Source organism: Ambystoma mexicanum, chromosome 1p, assembly GCF_040938575.1.
Source record: "Ambystoma mexicanum isolate Mex_15411 chromosome 1p, UKY_AmexF1_1, whole genome shotgun sequence".
Classification (NCBI taxonomy): Eukaryota; Metazoa; Chordata; class Amphibia; order Caudata; family Ambystomatidae; genus Ambystoma; species Ambystoma mexicanum.
In genome coordinates, this window is record NC_090921.1 from 344,572,654 (window position 1) to 344,598,935 (window position 26,282).

At 48.6% G+C, this 26,282-nt stretch overlaps 1 protein-coding gene across 1 annotated transcript in view; it reads left to right on the forward strand.

Annotated features, from left to right (window-relative positions):
- The window catches only part of MICOS13 (mitochondrial contact site and cristae organizing system subunit 13), a 247,181-nt gene that overhangs the window by 26,739 nt on the left and 194,160 nt on the right, over positions 1 to 26,282 (forward strand). The window contains exon 3 of the mRNA XM_069648480.1: positions 17,498 to 17,549. Within this exon, the coding sequence (XP_069504581.1) occupies positions 17,498 to 17,549 (52 nt within the window). The remainder of the gene's footprint in view (positions 1 to 17,497; positions 17,550 to 26,282) is intronic.

Below are 26,282 nucleotides of genomic sequence, written 5' to 3' on the forward strand. Positions count from 1 at the left end.
TCTCGATCAGGTATGGTTGCGATTCCCATCGATCTCCCGGCTTGTTTTGCCCTTTATTCCCTAAACATTTGATGAGCACTCGGTCGCCGGGTTGTAAGTGGTGAAACCTGACTTTTATCATACCTTCGCTTATTTTGTTGTGCATTTTTATCTGCTGCGGCTTACGCCAGCTGGAAAGTTTTTGACAATTGATTCTGAAGGTCTCTGACATACTTTCTGTAATTTTCAGTGCCAGTCCCGTGGGAGAAGGTACCAAAACTCAAGTCTATGGGTAATCGGGCATCCCTTCCAAACAGTTCATACGTGGTAAACCCAATGCTATCGTTCCTGGTGCAGTTGTAGGCAAGGACACATGTTGGTTCCACTTCATCTTTTCTTCGGCACTTAGGGTCCCCAGCATGCTTATTAAGGTATGATTAAATTGTTCTGCCTGAGCACCCCCTTGAAGATGGTAGGGAGACGTCCTAGTCTTTTTCACCCCTATCAACAACAGAGTTCTTGTTTTAGTTTAGATTTAAAGTCTCGTACTTGGTCGGCAATCTGTAATGCACAAAAATAAATTCTCAGAGTACTTTTGCTATTGTTGCTTTCTGATCCCTGGTGGGATACTCCTGGGCATATCGGGTAAAATGGTCGGTCACCACTAGAATGTTCTGAATCCCACTGTTATCAATTTCAAGGCTCAGGAAGTAAATACAAACTACGTCCATGGGTCCGAGCTCTGTAGATGTTGTAGTGCAGTCGCAGGATGGCTCAATGTTTTCTAGTGATGCATCGTGCACAGGTGTGGCAATACTCCTCTACTTCGGGGCACAAGCATGGCCAGTAGAATCGACTGCGTACTAATTCTAGTGTACGTTCACTTCCCAGATGTCCATTTTGGTCATGGAGAGCACGCAGAGCGTGGGCACGTAGTGAGCGGGGTAGCACAAGTCGGTGTATGAGTTTCCCTTGGATATGGCTCTCCTTATATAATACTCCTCCCTTTAGCACTAGCGTCCTTCATTCCTTGCTGTATATAAAGTGATTAGGCAGGTTTTTTTCTGCCGGCGGCCCTGTGTCACCGGCCTCTTTGCTCTGCAGTACTTCATGCATCTCTGTATATTGCATTTGACTTTGTCTAAGCTCCGCCAGGTTCATGTGCAGCATTTCAGGGGCGGCCAGGCTGGTTGCGTCGCAGTAACTTACTGGGATTCCCTGATCTGGTCCTCCTAAGCAATCATTGCAGCGGTCGGATTCGGTTGTCGGACACACCTCCTTCTTGCAAATGGCCTTCAACGTGGCTACCGAGGCTGTCTCAGAAGGGATGTACTCTGAGTGATCATCAGCTGGGGGTCTTCTGGACAAGGCATCTGCAATATTCTATCTGGAAGTTGTACGTAGACAGTGCGGCCAGCCAGCAATGTCCAGTGGCATCTGACTTGGCGCTATTGAGGACATATGTGAGAGGATTGTTGTCCGTCTTCACTACAAAAGTAGCCCCATAAAGATAGTCATGCAATTTTTCGGATATGGCTCATTTCAGGGCTAGAAACTCCAGTTTGTGAGCAGGGTATTTAATTTCAGACGAGCTCAGTCGACGACTGGCAAAAGCCACAGGCCGAGTGGTACCTTGCTGTTCTTGATCAAGTAGGGCTCCCAACCCATCCAAACTGGCATCCAGGTGTAAAATGTAGGGCAGTTGGGGGTCAGCATATACCAGTACGGGCGCTCCCATAAGAGTTTATTTTAAATGAACAAAGGCCTGCTCACACTTCTCACTCCAGCGTGGGCCAAAACTGTCCTTGGGATGGTGTTGGGGTGCGGATGCTTTCCCCGATTTGCATTCCTTTTCTTTGTAGCCGGATAACCCTTTGTCAATTCAGTGAGAGGTCGGGGTTTTTTGGCAAAGCCGTGCATGAACCTGTGGTAGTAATTACAGAAACCCAAGAAGCTTCTCAGTTCTCGTAGATTATTCGGCCAGGGCCAACTTTCAAGGGCTTCCATCTTAGCAGGATCCACTCTCACACCTTCCTCGGACACCACGTGGCCAATGTATTTCACACTGGTGCGGCAGAACTGGCATTTTTCCAACGCAACATTTAGCCCTTGCTGTTGTAGACGGTCCAAAACTTTCTGTAGCCGTTGATGATGCTCTTCTAAAGTCCTTCCAAACACAATCACATCGTCTAGGTAGACCAGTACTTCAAGTAAATTCATATCCCCTACTGTGTTCTCCATCAGACATTGAAACTTGGCGAGCGCCCCAGATATACCTTGAGGCATACAAGTGAACTGGTAAAATCCCAAGGGGCAGATGAAAGCTGTCTTCTCTTTATCTTCAGGTAGCATGGGAATCTGGCAATATCCACTCCTTGGGTCCAAGACCGAGAATCACTTGCTCCCAACCAGACAATCAAGGGCCTCGTCCACCCTGGGAGAAGAGTGTATTGATCGGGCACCGTCCTGCTGTTCAATCATCGGTAGTCCATGCATAGACGCACATCGTTGTTCCTTTTTCTGGTCACCACAATTGGTGACGCGTATGGGCTCCTCGAATCTTGGATAACCCCTGCTTGCAATAGCTCTTCAAGATGGCGTTGCATATCCTCCACATCAGCCGGAGCTAGTCTTCGTGACCTTTCTCGAAAAGGGTTGGTAGCATTCAATCGTATTTGGTGTTGCACTCCCTTGGCTTCTCCCAAGTCCCAGTCCCTGGTCGAAAACACATCGGCCTGCAGGGTCAATTGGTCTCATAGATGATCCTTTTCCCTATTAGGCAAAGGTGAATAGCCAAGGTTTATGGCACTTCTATACAAAGGAGGGTATAGGCCCCTGGTTCCGGCTGCCTGTGCCACCGATTCAGCAATGTGCAGTTGGGCAATTGTCTGCCGACCTGGTAGGTGTACTGTTTTCCCAGTGATGTTAGTGATAGGGACTCGCATGCGAGTCACCCCCTTCTAGTATCACTAAATAAGGTTTGCTGGACAATCAGTCCTCCCGGCAGTTCTTCTCATTCCGGCTCACCGTCTGACCAGGCAGTATGTCCAGCTGACTATGGTTGGTGGTGGCTACATCGCACACTGGTCCATCAGTTGTTTTTTTTCTCTTGACTTTGCTGGAGATATGCCTGTTGGCAAGCTGGATGCATGGTCAATGAGTTTGTAAACGTGGGCCCGGCCATCTACATGGACATTTTGGCGAGTGTACCAAACAAAGCGGAATTTGTGCCCATAACCAGGGGAACCTCTGGATTCGGGTTCTTGGTGGTGCAGATCAACGCCAGTGTGGACAATATTGTATTCACCCCAGCCACATCGTGATTCAAGTGGATCTTGACATACCCAGGCAGGTCGCATCTCTGACTCCCATTAGATTGAATCCTTCCAGCTGCATTTGGGACATATGCTGATAATAGTATGGCTCATACACTATGGTGACCTGTGAGCCACTGTCCAGTAGTGCAATAGTTCTTCGCCCTTCCAGATCTACAGTGATGGTCAGCGTGGGGCCAATGAGGTGTTAGGAAAGATTTCGTAATTGTAGGTAATTTTCCTTCCATGTGGCAACCCCTAAACTTTTTGCTGTTGTTTTTCACCTTGTTCTTGACTTTGCCAGAGAAGTGCAGCCTTCTGCCGCACTCCTCTGGGCTTTCGCTCCTTTCTTACGGGGAAACTGACAAGCCCTTAAGACAGTCAGTACCGGGGAACGCTGTTTCCCGTAGTTTCTTTTATCATGTTGCGGCTTTCGTGCAACATGACACAAGAGGGCACTGTAAGCTAAGTTACAGCTCTCTTGGGTCTCTAGCCTTCTACAGGCCCTAGATACTCGTTTAGGATTGTATCTGATCGGTGCAAGTGATTCAGGGACGGGAATGGTGGCAGCGATCGTTTCTTGTGTTTTGAGCTCCTTTTGGCGTTCTAAGCGCGTTTCTCACGCTTAACCCAAAATGGTGGCCTGGCTCCCAAAATGGCCAGACCACGAGGCTCCTTTGTCCTGTCCGCTGACCGTCTTGCTCCCTTCACCTTCCCCAGGTCGAGCCGACCCGGGGCCTTCCTTATTTGGGCATGTACTTTCCCGCGAAACACGGATGCTTTCGCGGGCTTCTACATGTCTTGTGTGTGCCTCCAGGATGTGGGCTGGGATGTCTGGTCCCAATACACATCCTGGGTGCCAGAGAGTCTAGGGTGGTGTGAATGCCTGGGACCACCGTGGTCCGTGATTGGTCCACGAATAGGTGTGAGTGTTGATGAGCGGATCTCCCATTGGGTCCCCTCCGTTTTGGCGCGAAGGGAACCGTGGATAAGAGGGGGCTGGAAACACCACAACAATGTCGATCTCCTGAGTATTCACGAACGAAGGAATACAGGAGCCAAGTATCCTCCAACCAAGAGGCTGGACAGAGGAATCGCTGGTGACCCGCTGATGGACTTCTCCTCTGCACTGCTGTCGCCTTGTGAAACCCTTTTCACCTTTGATCGAACCAGAAGGCCTGTACTGGTACTTCGACCCTTGGAATAGCGGGAACAGCTATTCTCGGCATCTTCACCATCTCCTGCCAGTAAGCCTTCGGAAGCGTCTCTGGGCCATCCAGCTGACTGACCAGCTTACACGGGAGTCTTGCTCTGTAACCGCCGCCAGGTTGTGTAGTATTTCGAGTCCTTGTCACTCTCACACGCTTCGTACACTTGGCGTTCCCAGGTCTGAAGTGAGTAGTGTACATTTGGCTCAGATACACACGGCCGCTCCGTTGCCCTGCTGTGGTAACAAACTGTGCGGGTTTCTTCGATTGGGACGTCTTTTTACTCAACACGACGACGAGGCGTTCCCTGCTCTTCTGAACCTGCCAGCTGCTGAAACTGACGCAGAGAAGCCTGGGTCTGCTTGCATCGGGGACCGGTGAGTAGCATAGCTAGGATCTGGTCGCCCTCCTGCAGGAGCCCATTGCTTTTCCCCGCTGTGTCAAACAGCACCCTTTTCCGTACTCGCGCTCTGCTTCTGCCCACTGTGGAGGCTGCGCTTGAGTCGCGGAACTTCTTCTTCTTTTGTGCACTAAACTGAACTGCCTGATTTCCCTCGAAGAGCTTCTCCTTTTGCCCGTTGGCACCAGCGCGTGCAGGTACTTTTGAGCACAAGGCTCCACTCTTCGCAGGGCTCGGACTTCCATCTAGTTAGGTGCCTCTGAAGGCGAACTGGGTCTAAGCATTATTGCGCACTGCCTGTTTTCCCTCCCTTTTAGGTGGACTACACATTTCATGCATATAACGCTTGAGACTTGTTGTATTTGTATATATATTGTGTTGATATGGTATGTGTTGGTTTACTATTGTTGTGATTTTCTCGCTACGGTCATTGTTTTAAAGGCCTTGGAATAAATGTGTATATATTTTTAATATAACAACTGTTTGGAGTAGTTTGTAAGTGTTCTTGCTTTGTGTGCTCATTGCGGGCTTTCAGTCACCCTCACCCCTCTTGAGACCTAGTCCTGACCGCCGCGATCGCTACCTTGATTGGTCTGGCTCGTCCAGAGGTTACCCTGTTCCAAGTAATTAGGTTGGCCTTCTGAACTTCTGCGCCACCAGGACAGAGTTCAGAAATCCGTCTTAACATGAGGCCAGCAGGAAGGCCTCGGGGAACATTTTATTCTTGGGGTCGGAGTTTGTGGCAGGTCGCTGCTGTCCCGTTCTTAACTTTGTAGAGCTCATGGGCGAGGCAGATATGTTCAGCTGTGGGACCCCCCTGAGCCTTGATGGGGTACTTAGTAGTAGGTAATTCAGAATGCTGAAGTCGAACAGAGCTGTGGTTCTAGGTTGCAATGGAGCTTATTCCTGTGGTTGAGGTTCTAGCTGCTCCACTGCTTCAACCTCCTGGGCGTTTCCCAACATTGTTCGGGCTGGAGTTGCTTTCAGTGCATTAAAACGGGCCGCTACTCGGGCATAGTTCTGGACTTGGGAACACAGCCGGGTGTATTGTGTATCATTTCCACATCTATGGCAGAATTTGCATGGGGGCAACGGAGCAGAAGAGGCCACCTGTTCTCGTGGCTCTTGTGCTCTTCGAAAAAGTCTAGTGTTCTCTTTCACTTAATGGGGGAACCGCATCTCTGCCTCGCTGCGGCTGCACATTGGCACTTTCACTTATTAGAAGCCGGGCCTGCAAATCCTTCACTAATCGTTGCAACTCTTCAATCTGTCTGTTGGGCCAAGGTAGGATTTAGCACCCGAGTCACCCCTTGCACAGGATGGCTCTGGACATTGACATCACTTGTTTCTTCCTCCAACGCCCTTATTGATCTTAGCAATTCCTCATAGGACGGTGGGGTGTCCAGCTTCTTCCGTAGCCTCAACTGCAGGATAGGTATGGCAGCATCTTTGGGCCCTCGAAGTAACTGCTTCAAACGACAACGGTTCAACTGGGAAATCTCTACTCCTCCTATCTGGTGGATCAAGCGCAATATCTGTTCAATTCGCATTACAAATTCAGATAACTTCTCCCCTGCTTCAATGAAGTGCCATGGAACTTAATCCGCAAATCCTCCCCTGGTTCGGTGGTGCCAAACGCTCCTTCTAGTGCACCTAACACTTGTGGTGGGGTCATGGTTTTGCGTGTGCTGGGCCTGTACCGTCTGTAATGCAGGACCTCGTACGGCCTCTATCACCCTCCTTCTCTTTTCTTGTTCTGACACTTTCCAATCCTGGAGCATAAGCTGAGTGAGATCGGCTCATACTTCATAGCTTTCTTCTCCTTTGGGCATGGGCCGTTCACCTGAAAAGGGCCGTGGTTGTGTGTGAGCTCCTTGTTAGCAGAGTACTGGTGGCGGGGCGTGTCTCTCCATAGTTAATTTAACAGCTTGAGCCAGCGCCACGGCAATGATTATAGCGTCTTTAGTGGTAGAGGGACACTCTGGTCTCTGAGGCATCCCTGGCCATGAGTCTAATTTTCAGACCGGGCAGGTGATTAAAGGTTCCCTGCCTTGGATTTCCGTGGGCAATGTTTTACCTGAAAGAGAACCTGTAACATAGCATAGAGCATTTATTATCTTGGCCAGGTATACGGCCTACGCTTTTTACTTTACCCGTGATGGGTTCTAAGGTGCCAGTCATGGCCAGGATCGCATCAGTTGTAATGTGTAACGGGACTTCACCTATTATAACACAAGTCTCTGGGCTAAGCCCCTCACCTTTTACACAGTGTAACACATTCATGCACCATTCTCGTTTTTTCTCGAGTATCTCTGGTTTACAGGTAATTACTGCTAATATATGACCCAGCCCCCCTGTCTGGTAAACAAGAGAGTACACAGTGGTTTTCCTATAACGTAACTGCCTCCCCCCCCTCCTGCCCCCCTAGGATCTCAGCAGTGCCTCCAAAAAGTGTAAAGTGGTTCTCCCAAGGGGAAATATGGAATGGCGAGAGTAGCTACCTGTAGGAGTCCTGAGCGGGGAATACTACATCTTACCGCAAACATGTGCGAAAGCGAACCAAGGGAGGAATGGTCTAACACTTGCTTTATAGGCTGTCCAGCCCCTACTGGGCTGCTGCTCTATGTTTTGTACCAGGTTAAAATAAAGAGTCACAACCGGATAAGGTTTGGATGGAGTAACACTCCTTTATAAAAACCATCTCAAAGAACAATAAACACAATTCAGGGTTCTCAAGTTATATAGTAGATACTTTACATAGTATAGAAATGGAGGAAGTCTTATACTTTTTACACTGTTATTTCGGTCTCCAATGAGTGTACTTCACATTTACCCCAGTATGACACCGGAGGATCCCACTACAAAGCTTTAACTACAGTTTGATTTGTACCAAACTCTTAATGGACTCCCTTTAAATGGGAGAACCCCAGCACCTTCGGTAGCACATCTTGTAAGTAACCAACTGCTTTGCAACCAGTAATAACTTGTTCTAGCACTTACACATACTCATGTCAGGACCCTAACACTTTACATTCACTGGTAGCCTGTTTGGCGAGTGCATATATGTCACTATTATATTAAGCCCAACACTCTTTCACATCTGTGTTGCAATGATAAGGGGGATCCTTCTAATATGGTGCCGCTTTTTACCACTTGCAAGGTACTTGATGGAAGGAACTTGCCACTTGTCTGAGCATGGTATTACTATTACACATTACACTATGTAGCCCTCTTTCACTTCCTGGAGTGCTTTGGTACACATGGATCCACACATGAGGTAAGTAAAAAATGTACCTTGCCTGGCGTGCTTAATGTGACCAACTTTTGCTAACTAAACACGTTTACTTCATGAGCAGCATATGCAAGCATAATTTGGTCACGTTGACTAGATAAACACTTTTTACGTCATGAGCAACACCTGTGAGCGTACCTTGGTCACATTTGTTAAATAAACACTTTTTACTTCATGAACAGCATATGCGATGGTAATTTGGTCACTTTTGTTAGATAAACACTTTTTACTTCAGGACACTCCACCCTCATATGCCAGCGTACATCTAGGCCCCCTCCTGAGGTGATGTGATATCCCTCATTAGAGCCCTTATTGGGTCCAGGTCAACATGGGCCTTATTTTCTCCCGGATATCTCTTGAAACCCTGGGAGGAACGAACCCCACGGATGGGGGAGTTCAGCGTCCTGATCTGTGGTGCCAAGTCAGGCGGGATACCTGAGGGCAAGCTCTTAGCTGCCCAGAGCAGCCAGTCTAGTCTCTCTTCCACTGAGCCGCAGTAAGACCGAGAGGGCCTATACATGCGCCCCTGACCCGCCAGTCTCTTCAAATTTTACCCCCACTCTCTAACTCTGCCTAACTGGGAGCCTGTTGCGGACTGAAACCTCCACAATACAGTGCTATCCCATATTCCCGTTTCACCCTCTGACGTTTCTCTTCATGTAAGAAGTGAACACGAAATTGACATAATCCACCAAAACGGCTGCAAGTGCCAGGAAACACACAATGCTTTTAAAGCTCCAGTGGGCGGCTCTAAGCAGCCGACTCAGTATACGTTTCCTCTCCTACCTCCTGTTGAGGGAATTGGAACACTACCATCAGCTATGCCTGCCCCATAGACTGCTCGAACCCGCGGGCGCTAACAGCCCGAGCTGGGCTGCAGACCCCTTCTTTCCCCCCCTTCTTTCCCCCCCCTTCTCCCCCCCTTCTTTCCCCCCCTTCTTTCCCCTCCTTCTTCCCCCCCCTTCCCCCCTCTTTCTCCCCCCTATTTCTCCCCCCTCTTCCCTCCTCTTTCCCCCCCTCTCCCCCCCCCCCCAGTCCTTCTCCCCTGTGCTGCACTATATACAAGCGGGCCCTGTTCCCCAGAGTGGGGAGACAGTCACAGGATTTTTTCAAGAATCGCCTCATGTACGCTCCCAATCCCGCTGTGGGCGGTTCATACCAAGTCCTCCCCCGGGCCATGGAACAGCTAAGGCCTGTAGACCTAAAAACAGGACTGAACTTTCATTTATGAATCCCCCTTCCTCCTATATAAATAAACTTCCACGCTGAAATTGGTGTGGTTTTTCATATTGCATCATAAATCATATACATTTGAGGAAATCTTTTGAAGTTTTCATCAATTTTCAAGATTTCTCTCATTTACATTTCTTTTAAAAAGGTTTCCTTAGTAATCTGAAGATTGTTAATCCATTTACCTGAATTGGAGGGAAACCGTGCACATGCCATCCATTTAGTCTCTCTATTTCTTAGTTCAGTTTCTGTCATGATGCCCGCTCCCGGGGAGCCGGTTCAAGCCCTGCGTCCCCGAAAGCGGACATCCAGTCCCCAAGGAAGGACCCAGCAACCCCATTATAGGGGCCCTTTGGACAGTGTCCTGGCGCCTATGGCACCAAGCTCATAAAAGACATCAGTCCTGGCGCCATAGGCGCCAGGCTCATTATGGAAGTGCTTGGGTGCACTTACCTGATGCAGACCATGCTGCAGGATCCCGGCCTCCTTGAGGCCTGAAAGGAACTACTTTACTTGTGGGACTAATTTACCATCCGGGCGTGGTCGGGGAAGGATACATACCTGATTGGAGGAAGGATACATATCTGGAACTTCTTCCAAGGCTATTTAAACCCCACCCGAACAGCCACACGTGCTTCGCGTTGTTCTACATCTAGCAGCTGGACGCTCACCGTGTCTGCTCCTGCATCCTGACTTCTGCCACGCCTGCCAGCATCCTGGATCACCTGCAAAGGAAGAGAAGAAGAGAACAGAAGAAGGAAAAGTCCTTACCTGCTAAATCCGCATCCCGGAGACATCTCACTGACAATCCTGAAAAGGAAGGCTTTTATTTAAAAGCTCATCGCGTCGATTGCTGCAACGCCGCATTCCACTCACCTTTACAGGGCGCCTCCATGTTCAGCAGCGATCATCCGGATTCGCAGTCACGCCCCAGCGCCTAGGGAGAAAAAGACCAGAACAAAAGGTTAGAGAGCGAAGGGAATAAGGAAAGCTAAATCTCCATGTTAAGACTTACCTGTTGATTCATTCCCTCTTCATTTCGGGTCCGCGCCGTATCCTGGCATTTCTGGACCCCGACCCCTAAGGGGAAAAAGAGACATCAGCGTTAATGAGGGAATGAAAAGACATTACCAAAAAAACGCTCATTAAAGACTTACCTGATTTCTACAAGGATTTCACCTCTCATCTCGGGTCGGTGCCTGTTCCCCGGCATTCCGTACCCCGGCTCCTATGGGGCAAAAGAAACTAGCATCAGTACATTAATGCATGGACACAAGGGGAACCTCTTATCAAAAAACTTACCTGGAAGCCAAGCAAGTTTGGTTCTCACCAATCCGAAAATCTAGTGAAGTAACTGGATACCAACGCGCCCCTGCATCAGAAGCAGGATGGAGAGCTCGTCCTTGCAGACCCTAAGGTGAGACGCTACGAGGAATCACAGAAGGGTTTCGAGGAGGGTGAGAGGGGAAAGTGGGAGGCTGATTGCATTACCCCGCAGACAGTTAATCCCCTATTTTTGCCTACAGAAGGATACTTCTGCGAGCCAGACAAACCAGATTTGGGGGCCCGGTCCAGTCCGTCTTCCGAACCCTGCGCATCACCTTAGAAGAGGTCACAGCAGCGCGAACCAGGCCAGCGCCTCCGTGGGAGTCAGGTGAGCGTTACAGTTTCTTTATTTGTACCGCGCCGGACCCTGGGGTAGCTGGGCGCCGGAGACTTAGATAAGTTACAGCATAGTAAATCCATACAGTGAGAAATAACAGTAAGTGCAATAGACCAGGTTACATGATGGTCGACAAAAGGCAGGTATGTTTAGGAGGAGAGTCAGATGGTGGTGGAGATCTTGCTGGCGAGCCAAGCTTTAGTTTTGGCTCTGAAGGTCCAGAAGGAGGGCTCTGTTCTGATGTCAAGTGGTGTGGCGTTACAAGCTTTGGCTGCGAGGACCGGTAAGCTGGAGCCACCTGCTTTTTTTAGGGAGAATTTGGGGATGGAGAGGCAGTGTGAATATTGCGTTCTGGTAGGTCTGGCTGAGGAGTGTTTGGTGAACTTGTCTGCCAGGTATTTGGGGGTGTCATTAGAGAGGCATTTGTGGACAATGACAAGGGATCTGAGAGTGATTCTGTCTCGTACAGGGAGCCAATAGGCATCTTGTCTGATGCTGGAGATGTGAGCGTGTCGTGGGATGCTCAGGGCAGCTCTAAGGGCATTGTTCTGGAGCACCTGTAGTTTGTTCAAGTTGCGTTCTGACGTTCCGAGAAAGAGTGTGTTGCAATAGTCAATTTTAGAGAGTACTAGCGCCCTAGCTAGGGTGATGCAGCTGGATGGAGAGAGGAAGGGTTTGCAGGCGTTGATGAGCTTATTTATATAAGCCGTAGCTGATGCAGTAGCGTTCACTTGTCTTTTGAGTGAAAGTGTGGAGTCTAAGTAGACCCCGAGAGTTTTAATTTCTTTCGCCACAGAGATTTGGTTACCGTCTGTTGATGGACGTGTAACGGGGGTCCAATTTGTTTTTCCGTGGTTGAGAGCCGACGAGAAGCAGCTCTGTTTTCCTGTCGTTTAGGCATAGACCATGCTCAGCCATCCAGGCTTGGATCTCCAAGTAAAGATTGTTGATCTTAGAGGAGGAGTCCTCGTAGCATCCTGAGAGGGAGATGAGAACCTGGGTGTCATCCGAGTAGTTTGTGTAGGTGACGCCCAGGCTGTCAAGACGGTCGAACAATAGATTAGTGAAGATCTTGTTTAAGGTTAGCGAGACACACGACCCTTGTGGGACGCCACAAAGGATAGGGATGGGGTGGGCTCAAGCCCCCGACGAGAAGACCCGGTGGTTTGATTGGCTAGGAAGGATTGGATCCAGGCAGTTGCCTGGCTAGAGAAGGCAGCTGAGGTCGTCAGATGTTCCGTAAGGATCTGGTGGTCGACAAGGTCAAAGGCTGCTGAAAGATCAAGCAGCAGGAGCCTGGCTAGTTTGCCCTTAGCCTTAGCCTCGTCCATCTGGAGTTTTAGGTCCAGGAGTGCTGTCTCTGTTCCATGCCTTGGTCTGAAACCTGATTGTCTGAGGCCTAGCAGATTGTTCTCTTCCAGGTGCTTCTGGATTTGCAGGTAGGCCAGAATATTTAGGATGTATGGAACGGTGGTGAGAGCCTGTAGGTGGAAAGGTTATTGGGGTCCACATTAGGTTTTTTTAGAAGAGGCATGACCCAGGCCTCCTTTAGGCTGCTAGGGACTGAGCTGGAATTAAAGGATGCGTTGATAAGGGTAGTTATGAGAGGGGCCAGATTGTTGGCGCCTTTCTGAATAATGGTGGGTGGGCATGTTTCTCCTTGGCATCTGGAAGGCTTGAGACCTTTGATGATGCTTGCCACTTCTTCGGTAGATACCGGTGAGAAGAAGGGGAGGCAGGAGGGTGATTTGGGGGTGGGCGGTGTTGGAATGTTAGCTTTATTGGGTAGACTGAGCCTTTTCTGTTCAATTTTATTTTGCAGCATGGCAATTTTGTCTGCCAAGGCTTTTTGGATCCTCTCACACCAGTCTGCATCTTTCACGCAGGTTTCTGCTGGTGCTGCTGGTGACTCAAGTTCTCTGAGCATAGCGAAGAGCTCCTTAGTTTTAGATTTGGCGCTCTCAATTCTGTTGTCGTAGGTCTCTTTTTTTTGCCCTGAGGATAGCAATTTTGTAAGTGGAGGCTGCTAATGTGAGTTGTAATTTGTTAGCTTGGTTAGGAGTTTTCCTCTAAAAGGCTTCTGCCGCTCGTTTAGTGTTCCGAAGGATTCCTAGCTCTGGTGTGAACCATTTGTTCAGGTGGGCTGCTGGTTTAGCTTTGGTGAGTTTGATGGGGGGCGATGGCATTTACTGAAGATTCAAGAGTTGTATTGTAGAGGTCAGCAAGTTTCTCCACATCTAGGTTAGTGTAGTTTGCAGGGGTGAGGATGTTGTGGATAAGCGGGCAAAGGTTCTGCAAGGTGATGTTGTGGTTGTTCCTAGAGAAGGATTGCGGGATGGTGGCTGGGGGTGGGGGGGTGGTCGATGGTGATTTCCCTTGGATAGAGAAGGAAATGACGTGATGGTCTGACCAAGCAGTAGGCTCGTTTTTAATGATAGCTGTGGAGCAGTTGCGATCCGCTAACCAGTCCAAGGTTCTACCTTTGGTGTGTGTTAGGGCTGTAATTCTGTGTTTGAATCCAAATTGGGAGATAGTATTTTCTAGGGAGAGTGCATTGGCATCATTAGGATCGCCAAGGCCAAGGTTAAGGTCTCCAAGAAGGATGATTTGAGAACCTGTTTTGGTGTTAGTGGTCAGGTCTGAAATCTCTTCCTCGAATGAAGAGATGGGACCTGGGGGTCTGTAGATGAGGTGTAGAAGTACAGTTTGTGTGCTCTACACGTGAAAGGAAAGGTATTGCATGATTTATATATGTGGTTCATTGAGTTTTACCAATTAGTTAGATCTTTAACATTAGCTCTACGTAGTGAGACAACATTATTGGAGATAGTCTCTGGTCTAGCACTGGTCTGTGCGGTTAAAAAAAACAAAAAACAATGCAATGGAAATCTTGCCATCGTAGGAGAAGGTGGGAGTGGGGATCGTCATTATCCCACCTATTGAAGGCCGCACAAAGGCGCCATTTAAATCTTTTTTTTGGGGTGCAGTCTTCAATGGCCCGATTATGACATAGAACTGCTGCCTCTTCGGTCCCAATTAATCAGTAAACTCAGGATAGTGGAGCGTGGCAGGGGGGAAAAGGAGTTTTGCTTCAAAGACCCTGCATTTACACAGCCCTGCTTGCCTCTGTTTTTCTTTCGGTTGCAATGGAGGGGCAGGTGGGGCCAAGGGAGTGCGTCTTAGCTCTGCGGTGGTCAACCTTGGCCTTCCAGATCTTTTGACATACAACTTTCATCAGCCCTAGCGAGCATAGTCATTGGTGAGAAGTCATAGAAGTTGTGGCCCACAGTATCTTGAGGGCTGCAGCTTGCCCACCACTGGCCATAGCTCGTCTTTCAGATGTGCTGCCCTTCCTGTCTGGTACACCCATATTAACAAAGTCCCTGGAATGACCGTGTTTGATGACCGTGTTTGATGTGTACTTTAAAATTTCACTGCAAAACCTGGAAGTGGGTCTAGTACCTTGGTATTTGATGACAATCCCTGGCACAACAGTGAGCACCTGCACATTTCATGACAGTCTCCGGTAATAGTGTAAGTTCCTAGGCATATGAAGGCAATCTCTGGCAGGTGCATTCCTGGCAATTAAATGGCAGTCTTTGGCAGTGGTTTGAGAACCTGTGCATTTGATTGTGCTCTCTGCCAATGGTGCGAGTTGTGCATGTTTGGTACCTTTTGGGCACATGATGTGAGTACTTGGCATTTAATGGAAATACCTGAAATAATACCTAGCCATTGGGAATTTTATGGGAATCCTAGGCATGCCTTTTGTGCCTGGCTATTGGGTGGGAATAACAGGCACGTGATGTGTGTATGTGGCATATGGTGTCAGTGTCTGCTGGGTGTAATTCATTCTTCACCTCCTCTCTTGACAGTGCCACTGACAGTGCCACTTTTCCATCATCATATAAGTCGCCTATCATCCCTATCCTTAAGAAACCTTGCCTATATTCTAACTGTCCTGCCAACTTTTGTTCTGTCTCTCTTCAAAATCCCATATTACGCCGCTTTTGACCAAGTCACTGAGTTCCTCGACACACACAACCTCAGGGATCTTCTTCAATCTGGCTTCCGACCTCTTCACTCTGAGCCTGCTCTCCTCAGTAAGCAACTACATCTCTTCCACTCGTCATGCTAACCGTTCATCTATTCTTTTTCTTCTCGACCTCTCTGCTGCCTTCGTTAATCATTCTGACCTTCTCTCAACACTCTCTCTCTCTCTCTTAGGCTTCAGGGACAAGGCCTTCATACCAAGGCTACGAGTGGAAGCAGATTAAGGAAGGTAGTCACGGGCTCTTCATCGCCAAATCTGCCACTGCAGCCAGACCTTCCTCAATATCAGGAAAAACCGGTCATCTTTTTCCTTTCAATACTGCCAAACAGCTAATCTCCCTTTGCCTTCCCACTTAGGATTTTCACTTCCTGGGGAAAGTCCTTAACTTATCGGTCCGCACACTTTTCAACCTTTCTCACTATACCCCTACCTCCTCCTACCTCCTCTGCCCGTTGCCAGATTGGCTAGCTATCTATGAAACAAAGGACCAAGTATAAACGTCTTCTCAACATCTTCAAAGTTATCCATGGACTCGCCCCACCCTACCTATCTGCCCATCTCACTACCTACTCTCCTCCTCGCTCATTACACTAATCCTTGGCTCACCTCCTTGCTACCCCCTGTGCTCCCTCTCACTTCCGCTCTCTCTCTAGCTCATCGCTCGCTTACTCTGGAATGCGCTCCCTCTCTGTGCTACTCCAACTCTACCACTATTTAAATTCAAGCTCAAAACTCTCCTCCTTTCTGAAGAGTCTGTTTCCTAGCACACTACGCTACTGCAGCACCCCGTTTTCCTCTCTCACTATCCTTCATGGACAACCCTACAGCACTTTTGCGTCACCCCTCATCCATAATACAGCACTTCCTCCACCATCCTGTTCCTATGTCATTCCCGCCTGTCCTCGTCCCTGGTTTATGTTTCCACCTTCCCCTGCAACAGCTGGTTTTCAAGTCACATTCTCTGACCCATTGTAAAGGACCAATGTCCTCCACTCTGTTATCAGTGGTACATTTTGTGTTTTTGTGCCAAAAATCGATTGCTTTCACTGTGGCTTTTAAAAATAAAATAAATCTGGTCTTCTATCCACATCCTCTCACCCATTGTTAACGACACAGGTCCTCCACTCTAAGTCAACGTTATAAAGTTTTGTATGCATTTTTGTACCAAAAATGCACTGTTTTCCTTGTAATTTCCATTTATTAAATAAGTAGTACCTAGGTATATGATAACTATACCTGACAAGGTAGAAAACCATTCACTATCCAAAACCGTTGAATTTGTCATTAATCGCTTATTTAGCACTTAATGATCTTTTGTAACGGGTGTTGCTTTCTCCCAAATCAATAGAGATCTTTTTATTGCTCTATTAAGGACACGTTTGTCAGGATCCCTATGGGTTGAGAGCCTGCAACTACACATTTCTTAGCATTGTTGTGTTTTCGATTGTTCTCCTACAATATGCACCTTTCATTTCACTTTCTCTGTGCTAGTACTAGTCGTGACTGGCCGTTTTCTAACACTACAGTCAGTTGAGCTCCTAAATTTGAAAGAGTGGATTCCTTTTGTATCTCTGTAGATCTGTCTGTGGTCGCCCGAAGTGGTCAAAGGTGCTAGCTGAATTGTAAGACTATGGAGGAGGTGTGGAAAGGCGGTGACATCAACCAACTGCGCTTTCCGCTCACGCTTTGTCCTGGACAAGCCCTTTTTAATTTTATATACAAGATTGCACATTGAAGTCCTATACAAAACAACTAAATGAACTCTTAACCGGTAACAGAATTACCATCTCTGCCTATATTGCTATATTGCGCAGCTAAATAGAAGTAATGTGTCTTTTTCTGTGGGGAGGCCGAGAGGTCGTAGTGCGTCTCCTTCTTCGGGCTGAGCTCCTCGGCAACCAGAAAGCACCAGACCCGTGTCGGTCTAATTTATTATCTTGAAGAAGCCTAGAAATGGGTCCTGACTTTGCTGTACCTTGGGACTCCAGCTGCATCTCATCAGTGAAGCCCAAAATGGCTGAAACGTGTCTGGTGTTTATGCTTCGGTGTGGATGGGGCATGCTTAGCAGTTTAGTATAGACAGTTACTTTTGGTGTAAGGGCAAAACTGATTTACATTTCATTAGCTTGGCTGTGCCTCTACACGAAAGAGCCAAACAAAATCAGTGGAATTCTGCCCAATGGATTTCATAGAGGTTAAGAAGAGTTGACCCAAGCATTTCCATTCCTCACTTGTTGTTTTTCCAGAAGTGGTCTAATTTACAAACTTTACAATTCTGTCTCCGTTCACTTTTGTCCTTGCAGCTTCTAACTAACATGGAAGTGACATTTGTAATAAATCCATACTTGTCTTTTCAGCTCCCAGAAGCACCAAAACTGGACTTTTCGTTGTGTGATTCCTGGAACTGGGGTAAGGGACTCATCACAAACTCTATTCAAGAAAATGTGTATGTCATGAAATGGTTCCTGAGATTTTCTTGCCCCTAGGTTCGCATGATTTCTCTTATGTTTCACACTAATGCTGTGCTGCCCTACTTTCTAAATTGATTAATAACATTTCATTTGTACTGACCTCTACTAGCCTATATATTTAATCGGGCATTACTAATCCCAAACCTGAGGAGGATTCCAGCCATTTTGCTTTGTACAGAAGTAGCAGTGTCCGTTTTTTCCTGATTTTCTTTTTTTTTTTTTACTCTGGATGACACTAATTCTCTTCAGGCAGATTGTGCAATGAGAACGCTCTTTGAGACGGCCAAAAAGATATATTATGTTATTTGAGTTTGAACAACAAGTGGGACGGTTCACATGAATACATGTAGAACAATGTCTATAGTTATAAGACAATTTAACTACCTAGTGGATTACCTGAGTTAACCCTTGTTCTGGCATGATCGAGCTCTCGTTTTGTTGATTGATCTTTATGTATGTATATTTAAGAATGATCTAAGTGACCGTTCCTGATTGTGGCAGAGAAATATCTAGGTAGTTAGGGAGCTAAAAGAGATTTGCCCATGGCCGCAAAGTAAGGTCAAGTGGGGAGCTAGGATTAAAACGAGGGTCATTAAATCAAGATTGGGAGGGCAAATTCAAAACAACAAATGTCCCTGCTTTTCCGCTGTTCCCACCTATAACTTTAATATCTTAGAAAGGATGCAAGTACCTGAGTGGAAAAGGGCAATATCTGGTAAATATCAGCAGTGCCTAGCATATGATGGAAATACCTAGGCAAATGAGGAATTGTACCTAGGTGGTGATGTGTGCAGTAAGAAAGGCAAGCACCAGGAAATATGTTGACCCGGCTCAGACTTTAAATTTTGTAATATCCAGGATATTTACGTTGAATTACCTTTTTTAAAACCATATATTTAATGATTCTATGGGTTAAAAAGTAGTACTACATGTCAAGAAAGAGGGCGTTTGCACTTAATCCATTATTGGTTGCTCTTACAACGTATGCGCAACCACAATGTCAGCGACACTAGATATTGACCAAAGGCAGGTTGCGCTGGAACTTTATTTTGCAAGTGCAGTGGCTTCAGTGTGACAGTGCATTAATAATCAACCTTATCGGTTTCCACTGTTGAAAAAATCTGAGTGGAGGTGATGCCTCTTGCTCCATCCTGAAGCCTCTGGATTCCCTCTGTTTTATAGGTGTGAGCCTAGACCCTCTAGCCGCATTTGTGCCTCCATCACATTAGCCCACGAGTGCAAAACATTTCAGTGTTACACATTATCCATTAATTTCATTGGCACCTCCTCCCCGCGCCACCCAGTACTTGACACTGGGTCAGATTTATTTTTGTTTTGGAGTTCCCAGCTGTGCACCTATGCCCAGTACCCAGACCGGACACCACAAATTAGCACTAGAGTACACAAGTGCTAAGGCATAAGTACTCCAGCAATCGTTTATGAAACCACCAAAAAGCAACCCAAAGGGGGATGCACAAGGAAGATGTGGGAAGCCTACTGCTCCGTTTGGTCCCTGTCATTTTCCGACAGTAAACCTTAAAAGTGGCGGTAACAGAATTAGCGCTGCCAATACCACTCCGCTGGCTCTAGAACCGGCGCAAATATCGCTGACAGGAAAATCAACCGGTGCAATTACAGCCGGCCACACGAGGTGCAAACAGTCGCATCACAAGTCCATGTCCGGCAGTATTGGCGCCTAAAACCGGTGCTAATATCACCGAAAACACGGCGCAGTAGCCTCCAGCTGGAGGTAAATGAAGACAGGTGCCTGCCAAGAAGCCATAGGCGATCCTAATCCACACCAAAGGGCTACATAAGGCACACCCCTACCCCAAACGCTGTTCACAACACCATGCTGCTACTAGCCACTGTGAGCTGGGACAGGCAGCTGCTCATGCTGCGCTTTGAGGTAGAGATGCTGGACAACCAGGACAGGGCACAGGGAGTAAAGGGGAGTGGGCAGGTGGAGGATGAGGAGAGGCCAAGCAAGGCGTGCCCCGATCCCCAGGGTCAGACCCTCACCCTGGACCCGTAGTGAGCCAATTGGTCACCCTGTACCGCCTCAACAGGGAGACCATAACAAAGCTGCTCACCACAATACAGGACGACATAGGGAGCAGAATCCAGACAGTTGTCCCCTCACTGCTGAAACTGGCACCTTCCAGCACTCTGCAGCCATGATGCACAGCATGGCACAGCCCACATTCTGTGCAGTGCTGGCCCAGGTGCTTTAAGCCCTCCTGCGGCAAGTGCAGTGTCACATCTCACTGCCTACCATCCCAGCCCAGGTCACTGTCATGAAGGCACGGGTCTATGCCATAGCCCAAATGCCAAAGGGGATTGCTGCTCTGGACTGTACCCATGTTGCGCTGGTGGCTCCCCAGGCCCATGAAGCAGTGTACCGAAACCACAAGCTCTTCCACTACATAAATGTGCAGGTGACCTTGAACCCCAACCTCCTCATCAGCCACTGCTGTGCCCGCTACCCTGGTTCCACCCATGATGCCATGGTCCTATGGAACAACACATTGCTAGGATAAATGTAGAGGCACAGAGGAAAACGGACGTGGATAGTGGCCGAGTAGAAAAGCTAGTACACATGCCCAAATTGGGGGGCGGGGAGATAGGGGTACGAATGACCACACAAGGGCAGGCATGGCAAGCAAATGCAAAATCTGTTCTTGACCACCTCCTGCACCAACGTCACAGTACAGACTAGGGGGCATGCACAGGTCAGACTTGCGTGGAGAACCAGTAGTACACATACAGTATCAACCAAATACACCAACATAACTACAGGCACCACAATGTAACGTGCACCCACCGTAGCAATGTAGACAAATGGCCAAAATCTCATACAGCACAACATCCATGTCAGTGCCACGTGCGGCCAGCCCACAATGCCCACTTGCCCCATCGCCACCAGATGTCCAGGGAGAATCCATGGGGAACCCAGCATCATGCCCCATGCAGGGTGTGAATACACATCCACATGACAGCCACCATGTCCACTGGACATGTCATTGACAGACACCCTACATAACGTATGCTGCAAGGGAACAGGGTGCATGTGAAGCACAAACAATGCATGGCACGAGTGACACTGCATGAATAAGACATGCCGTGAAATGATGGCCCATCGGCATGCACAAGCAGCCCATTGGCTTGATAATGTGTAAGTCCACCCCCAAACCCTACACTGTGACTAATGCCTGTGCCTCCCCCCCCCCCCCATGCTGGTGACTCCAGATACCCACAGCTACCCTGGCTAATGGCCCTGTGCGTGATCCACGATCATCGCAAGAGAATGCCTACAACCATGCTCACAGCAGGACCCGGGACTGCAACAAGCATACCTTCAGCCTCCTGAAAGCACGTTTTTCTGCTGCCGACCGTACCAGTGGAGCCCTGATGTACGCACCAGAGAAAGTTGCGATAATTGTGGTAGTGTGTACAATGTTGCACAATATCTGCCTGAAGCGAAACGTTCCGCTACCCCCTGACGTGGGCATGCCACCCCCAGAGGATGAGTATGCACAGTACTTATGGCAGAGGTAAATGCACGCATTGCCAGAGACGTGAGGGATGGGATAATGGCACGCCATGGACTGATTCTTCTGACACTTAATCATGGCACGAGCCATGCACCATTGTGCGATTTACACCCCTGACCTCCAATCAATAAACACGACAATGAAGCAATCGGGAATGTCCTCACATTGATGAATGTTAACAGTTTTAATCGAATGAAGTGCCCAAACTATCCCCCCTCCCACCACCAACTCCCCATCCCACTATCTCCACCCCCACCTTTTGTGGGTGTGGATGACCTGGATGTGACCGATCCTGTCCCCATGTTTTGCTGCCGTGCACCTCTTTGCACTGGCGTATGGCCTCTGCCAGTGCAGAGACGCCCTCTGTCATGTCCATGGCATGTTGGGAGTACATGTTTGCTGTTGTCTCGGCCCTGTTTCGCACCATGGCCCACACAACCCTGCGGATAGCCCCCTGGATATGCTGTGCCTGATTGCCTGCAGGTGTACAGTGTGGGTGTGGCCAATCTTCTGCTGTCTGCGCTCCATTTCCTCGAGCCTTACCATCAGCATGCTGCGTGTTGAAGTGTGCTGCAGTGTTGCGGGGCACTGCACTGGCGCAGGATTGAAAGCAGGGGAGCCATATGGGGGTGGGAGGAGTATCCACGTCCGGCTCAGGTGAAGGTGCATGCTGGCGCGTGGAGGGCTCTCGGGTGTGCTGGTGGTAGCAGCGTGGAGGGCTCTCCAGGGAGTGCTGGCGCTGGCGGCATGTAGGGCTCTCCAGGGAGTGTGACCCTTCGGCAGGTGATGTCACTGGGTTGTGTCCCCGTGTAGCTCCTCAGTCGCTCTGGCAGTAAGTATGGCCTCAGCATTGGGGCCTCCGGCTGCAGGAGTGGGTGCAGTGTGCCTTGCACTCCTCCTGGTGGCCAGTCTTGCCCCTGTTCTAGTGCGTCATTGAGTGCTGGGACATACGCCTTGGTGTGGCCTGTGTGGGCCTTCGCGGGGTGGTGGTGGCAGACCTCGAGTGCCTGGTAGCAGCGCTCCCTGATAAAACGGCATCATCATCCTCTGGCGATGCCCATATGCATGTAGGGGATATAGGAAATGTTGTCAGGGATGGTTCAACCACATGTGTTGGCATTCAAGGCACAATTGCTATGGTACATAGTGTGACCCCCACACGTATGGGCAAATGGACATGGCTGGTCATGGGATGATGCATGATGGTCCAGCGTATTGGGGTTGCTTGTATCGATGGTTGTTACCCATGGCCTGTTGGTTTTTGGCCTGTGTTTGGGTAGGCCAGGGTGTCCATGCTGGGGCAGCTTACGTCTGGCATGCATGGGTTCCTTCATGGGCCCGCAATCCCCTACCTGGGTGGCACCCACATGGGGTGGTGGTGGATATTGGCATGGTCCATGGTACAATCATGGCTCTGTGGGGCACTGCTGAGCAGCCAGCAGGGCTGCACTGTGGTGCTTGCTGATTGGCAGGCTGTGCACATGTCAGTGGGTGGGACGTGTGCCTTCCTGTGTCTTGATCGCCATGCCGACGTGGGGCAGGCCTACTGGGGCCCCAACATGGTGTGACTGCTGCACAGTGCGGTGGTCGCTCACGCGCCTCCATCCCGCTTGTACAGGGTGCACCAAGTAGGGGTGTGGTGTCCATGGCATTAGTTTGGTTCGCTTGCCACTGCTTTGTGGCTCAGGAGTGCCCTTGGTGACCTGACCCATGGTTGATGTGCCACCCCATCACTCTGCCCTATTGGCTTGCCCAGCTGTGTCTGCTGACGTGTGTCCCTGTCCACTTGGGCATCTTATGCTGGGATGCCATTCGCGCATGCATTTCAGGGGGTGGGTTGACTCACCACCTGGCTGCTGGCACCTGCCTCCGCACTTCTGACTCCCTTTATCCCTTCAAGGTCCAGCACTGTGCTCAAAAGACAAGGACTTCTGCCCTGAACTAGATGATTCAGGCCTTAAAGTCAAATCTACATTCAACCCCACTAAGAACGAGGTACCTGGATCACTGATAATGTTCGAGAAATGTATTACAAAAGAAATACAAAAATTACAAGAATAAACCCCAACACATGAGACACAACCTAACAATAGCAAGGCACTGACAACTCTAGCTGACAACAAACAGTTGGTTATTAAAGCAGCGGACAAAGGTGGAGGGATTGTCATCCAAAATATCACACAATACAAAGAGATGGTAATGACATTACTAAATTAAGACGGAAATGACAAGAAACTCAAAAGATCCAGCAGCAGAAATCAAGCTCAAAATTCAGGAAGTGACGAGATGCGCACTAGAGCAAAACTGGATCACTGACCAAGAAGAAGCCTTCCTCAACACTTCGGAAAACAGGACTCCTGCATTTTATGCTTTGCCAAAACTTCACAAAAATAGGCAAACTCCTCCTGGAAGACCTATTGTGTCGGGGCGTGGATCGATACTTGAACCAATTTGTAAGTTCATCGACCACTTCCTCAAGCCACTCAGCCAGCAAACGCCAACATACTTGAGAGATGCCATGTCTACCATAACGAAGTTTGAAGGACAAATATTCAATGAAGATCAAGAACTCCTAGTCACCATGGACATAGTCATCTTATACACGAGTATCCCACAAGTGGCAGCAGTGGAATGCATAAGACATCACCTGACGCACTTCATGCTCCAGAGAAGAGTCCCCACCAATTTCATAGTGGAACTTTTAGAACTGGCCTTAACCAATAACTTCTTCTCTTTTAATGACACCTTCTACTTACAAACAAGCCGGACTGCCATGTGAGCAGCATTCGCACCAAGCCTGGCAGACATCTTCATGGCTGAATTTGAGCGCCACTACGTCCTCAATAACTCAAACCCCTTCCAAGACAAGATTACCTCATGGTACAGGTACATCGACGACATCATCCTAATCTAGAAAGGGGACCAAAACAGCCTTACTGACTTCGATTGGCTTAACGCCAAAACACAAGAAATAAAATTCACCATGCTAAGTAGCAGCACAAGAATCAATTTCCTGGACCTATCCATTTTAGTTAAAAATGGAACATTGATGTGCAATCTCTTTACCAAGGATACGAACAGGAACACTTTGCTCCACTACAATAGTCATCACCCGAAAAGTCTCTGTGACAATCTCCCGTACGGCCAATTTCTGAGGTTAAGACGCAACTGCACAGAACTGGACCAATATAACAAACATGCCAAGGTTCTACAAAGTAAACTAGAGGAGAGAGGCTATCCGAAAAAACTCATTAAGAAGACAACCAAATGAGCCAAATATACACCAAGAGAGAGCTTGCGAACACCTAAAATTGCCAGCTCCAATAGCGAAGATACCCTCACTTTCGTATCTACCTTTTGGTCCTAACACCACCAAACTCAAAGGAATACTGAGAACATTCTGGACTCTAGTACAAATCAGTTTACCAGAGGAAAAAATCCCCAGGATGGCTTTGAAAAGATCCAAAAACCTAAAGGACATTTTAACACACGCCAGAATAGACAACAAGACGCAAAGATCTACAATCTGGAGCATGCGAGAAATAAGGGGCAATCACCCATGCGGCACATGCACGGTGTGCCGTTTTACCAAAAAAATAAATTCATTCCGGATTGGCGAAAAAGAATGGCAACTAAGACAATTCACAAATTGTAAAACAGCAAATGTGATGTACATAATAGAATGCCCCTGTGGCCTCCGCTATGTAGGACAAACCGCACGTCAAATTCACAAAAGAATAGAACACCGTTCTCGGATTAGATGCAAATCTTTTACAGCTTCGATGGTCCAACACTACATAGAACATCACCATGGACCCGATGACATCTTTTGGTGGATTGCGGATTCAGTCCCCAACACCAGCAATGCCGTGAACTCACTGAATCACAAAGAGGCGTGGTGGATCTTTAAATTAAAAAGCATCACTAATGGGCTCAACGAGGCAGAACCCATAGGGTATCGTGGTTAAAACACCTCCATGACCTCGGATCATCCGTCCAGCCACAATACCTGGATTTCATCTGATGGACATCTTCCCTTCCCTACCTGCTACTGCTAGCATACGCAGACCTCCTCCTGCACTCCTCTCCGGAAGATCCCTCGCCCACTACCGCCTACAAGGATGACATCCCCCCCCCCCCGAAACCCCCTGTCAACAGGCAGTCGGACCCCCTTGGGTACAGCGGCAGCATCAAGCCCAGCCCCTAAACAGCCATCAGACTAGTGGCCCCCCTGAGATACCTCTCCTACCAACACCCACTAGCATGACCATTCTCCCCCTTGACATTAGGCAGATGGCCCCCTCTACATCCTTCCTTAGACACCAGTAGCCTGACCAGGCACGGACCTGCAGCCTCCACCACCTGGCACAGGTCACATATCCCACATCAAATCCGTTTCCACCTGCTGGACTACTTATTCAGATCACCCATACCCCGGCGCCCACAACTGCTGGGAGCCACCAGCCCCATTGACCACGAGTCTACTCCTTGTCCTTGTTAGTATCACATATGCCTGCAGATTCCCCCAGGCAGATAGACCATAATGATCGCATGTAGACGGGCAGTAAATTCCTGCCGTCTCTATGCACACAGCTCACGCATCTCCATGACTACGAGACGCTATGTGGGCCCGCTCATGCGCGGCGCCTGTAGGCCATTTCTCCTCCACACATGCGCACTGCAGTATAACAGTAAACACTACTCCCCAACGCGCATGCGCAGTGCGCACCGTACTACACAGCTCAGCGTTCTCATAACGCATTCACCCAGCGGCCCCTCCACATCGCGGCAACCAAGGAATCATCCTCCTACCCTGGACCTCCATACAAGGTAATCTAACTCTCCATAGGCTTCCCAAGCCCCCTCCAAATTTCACTTATTTTCGCACCCAATTGTCTCCACTTTATAGGAGAACGTCCATTTTGCCATCCCTGGGGGGGGGAAAGCTCCTTTACTGCTCATCGCCCGCCAGGCCACTAGCTGGCGCGATCTTCACCGCAACCAGCACCTTCCAGCAACTCTATACTACAAGCCCGTTTTGGAAGGTGAGAATTGAGATTCACTGTCAAATTAGCTTGCACCTACAGCAACAGCATGTGCCATACTGTAAAAATAGT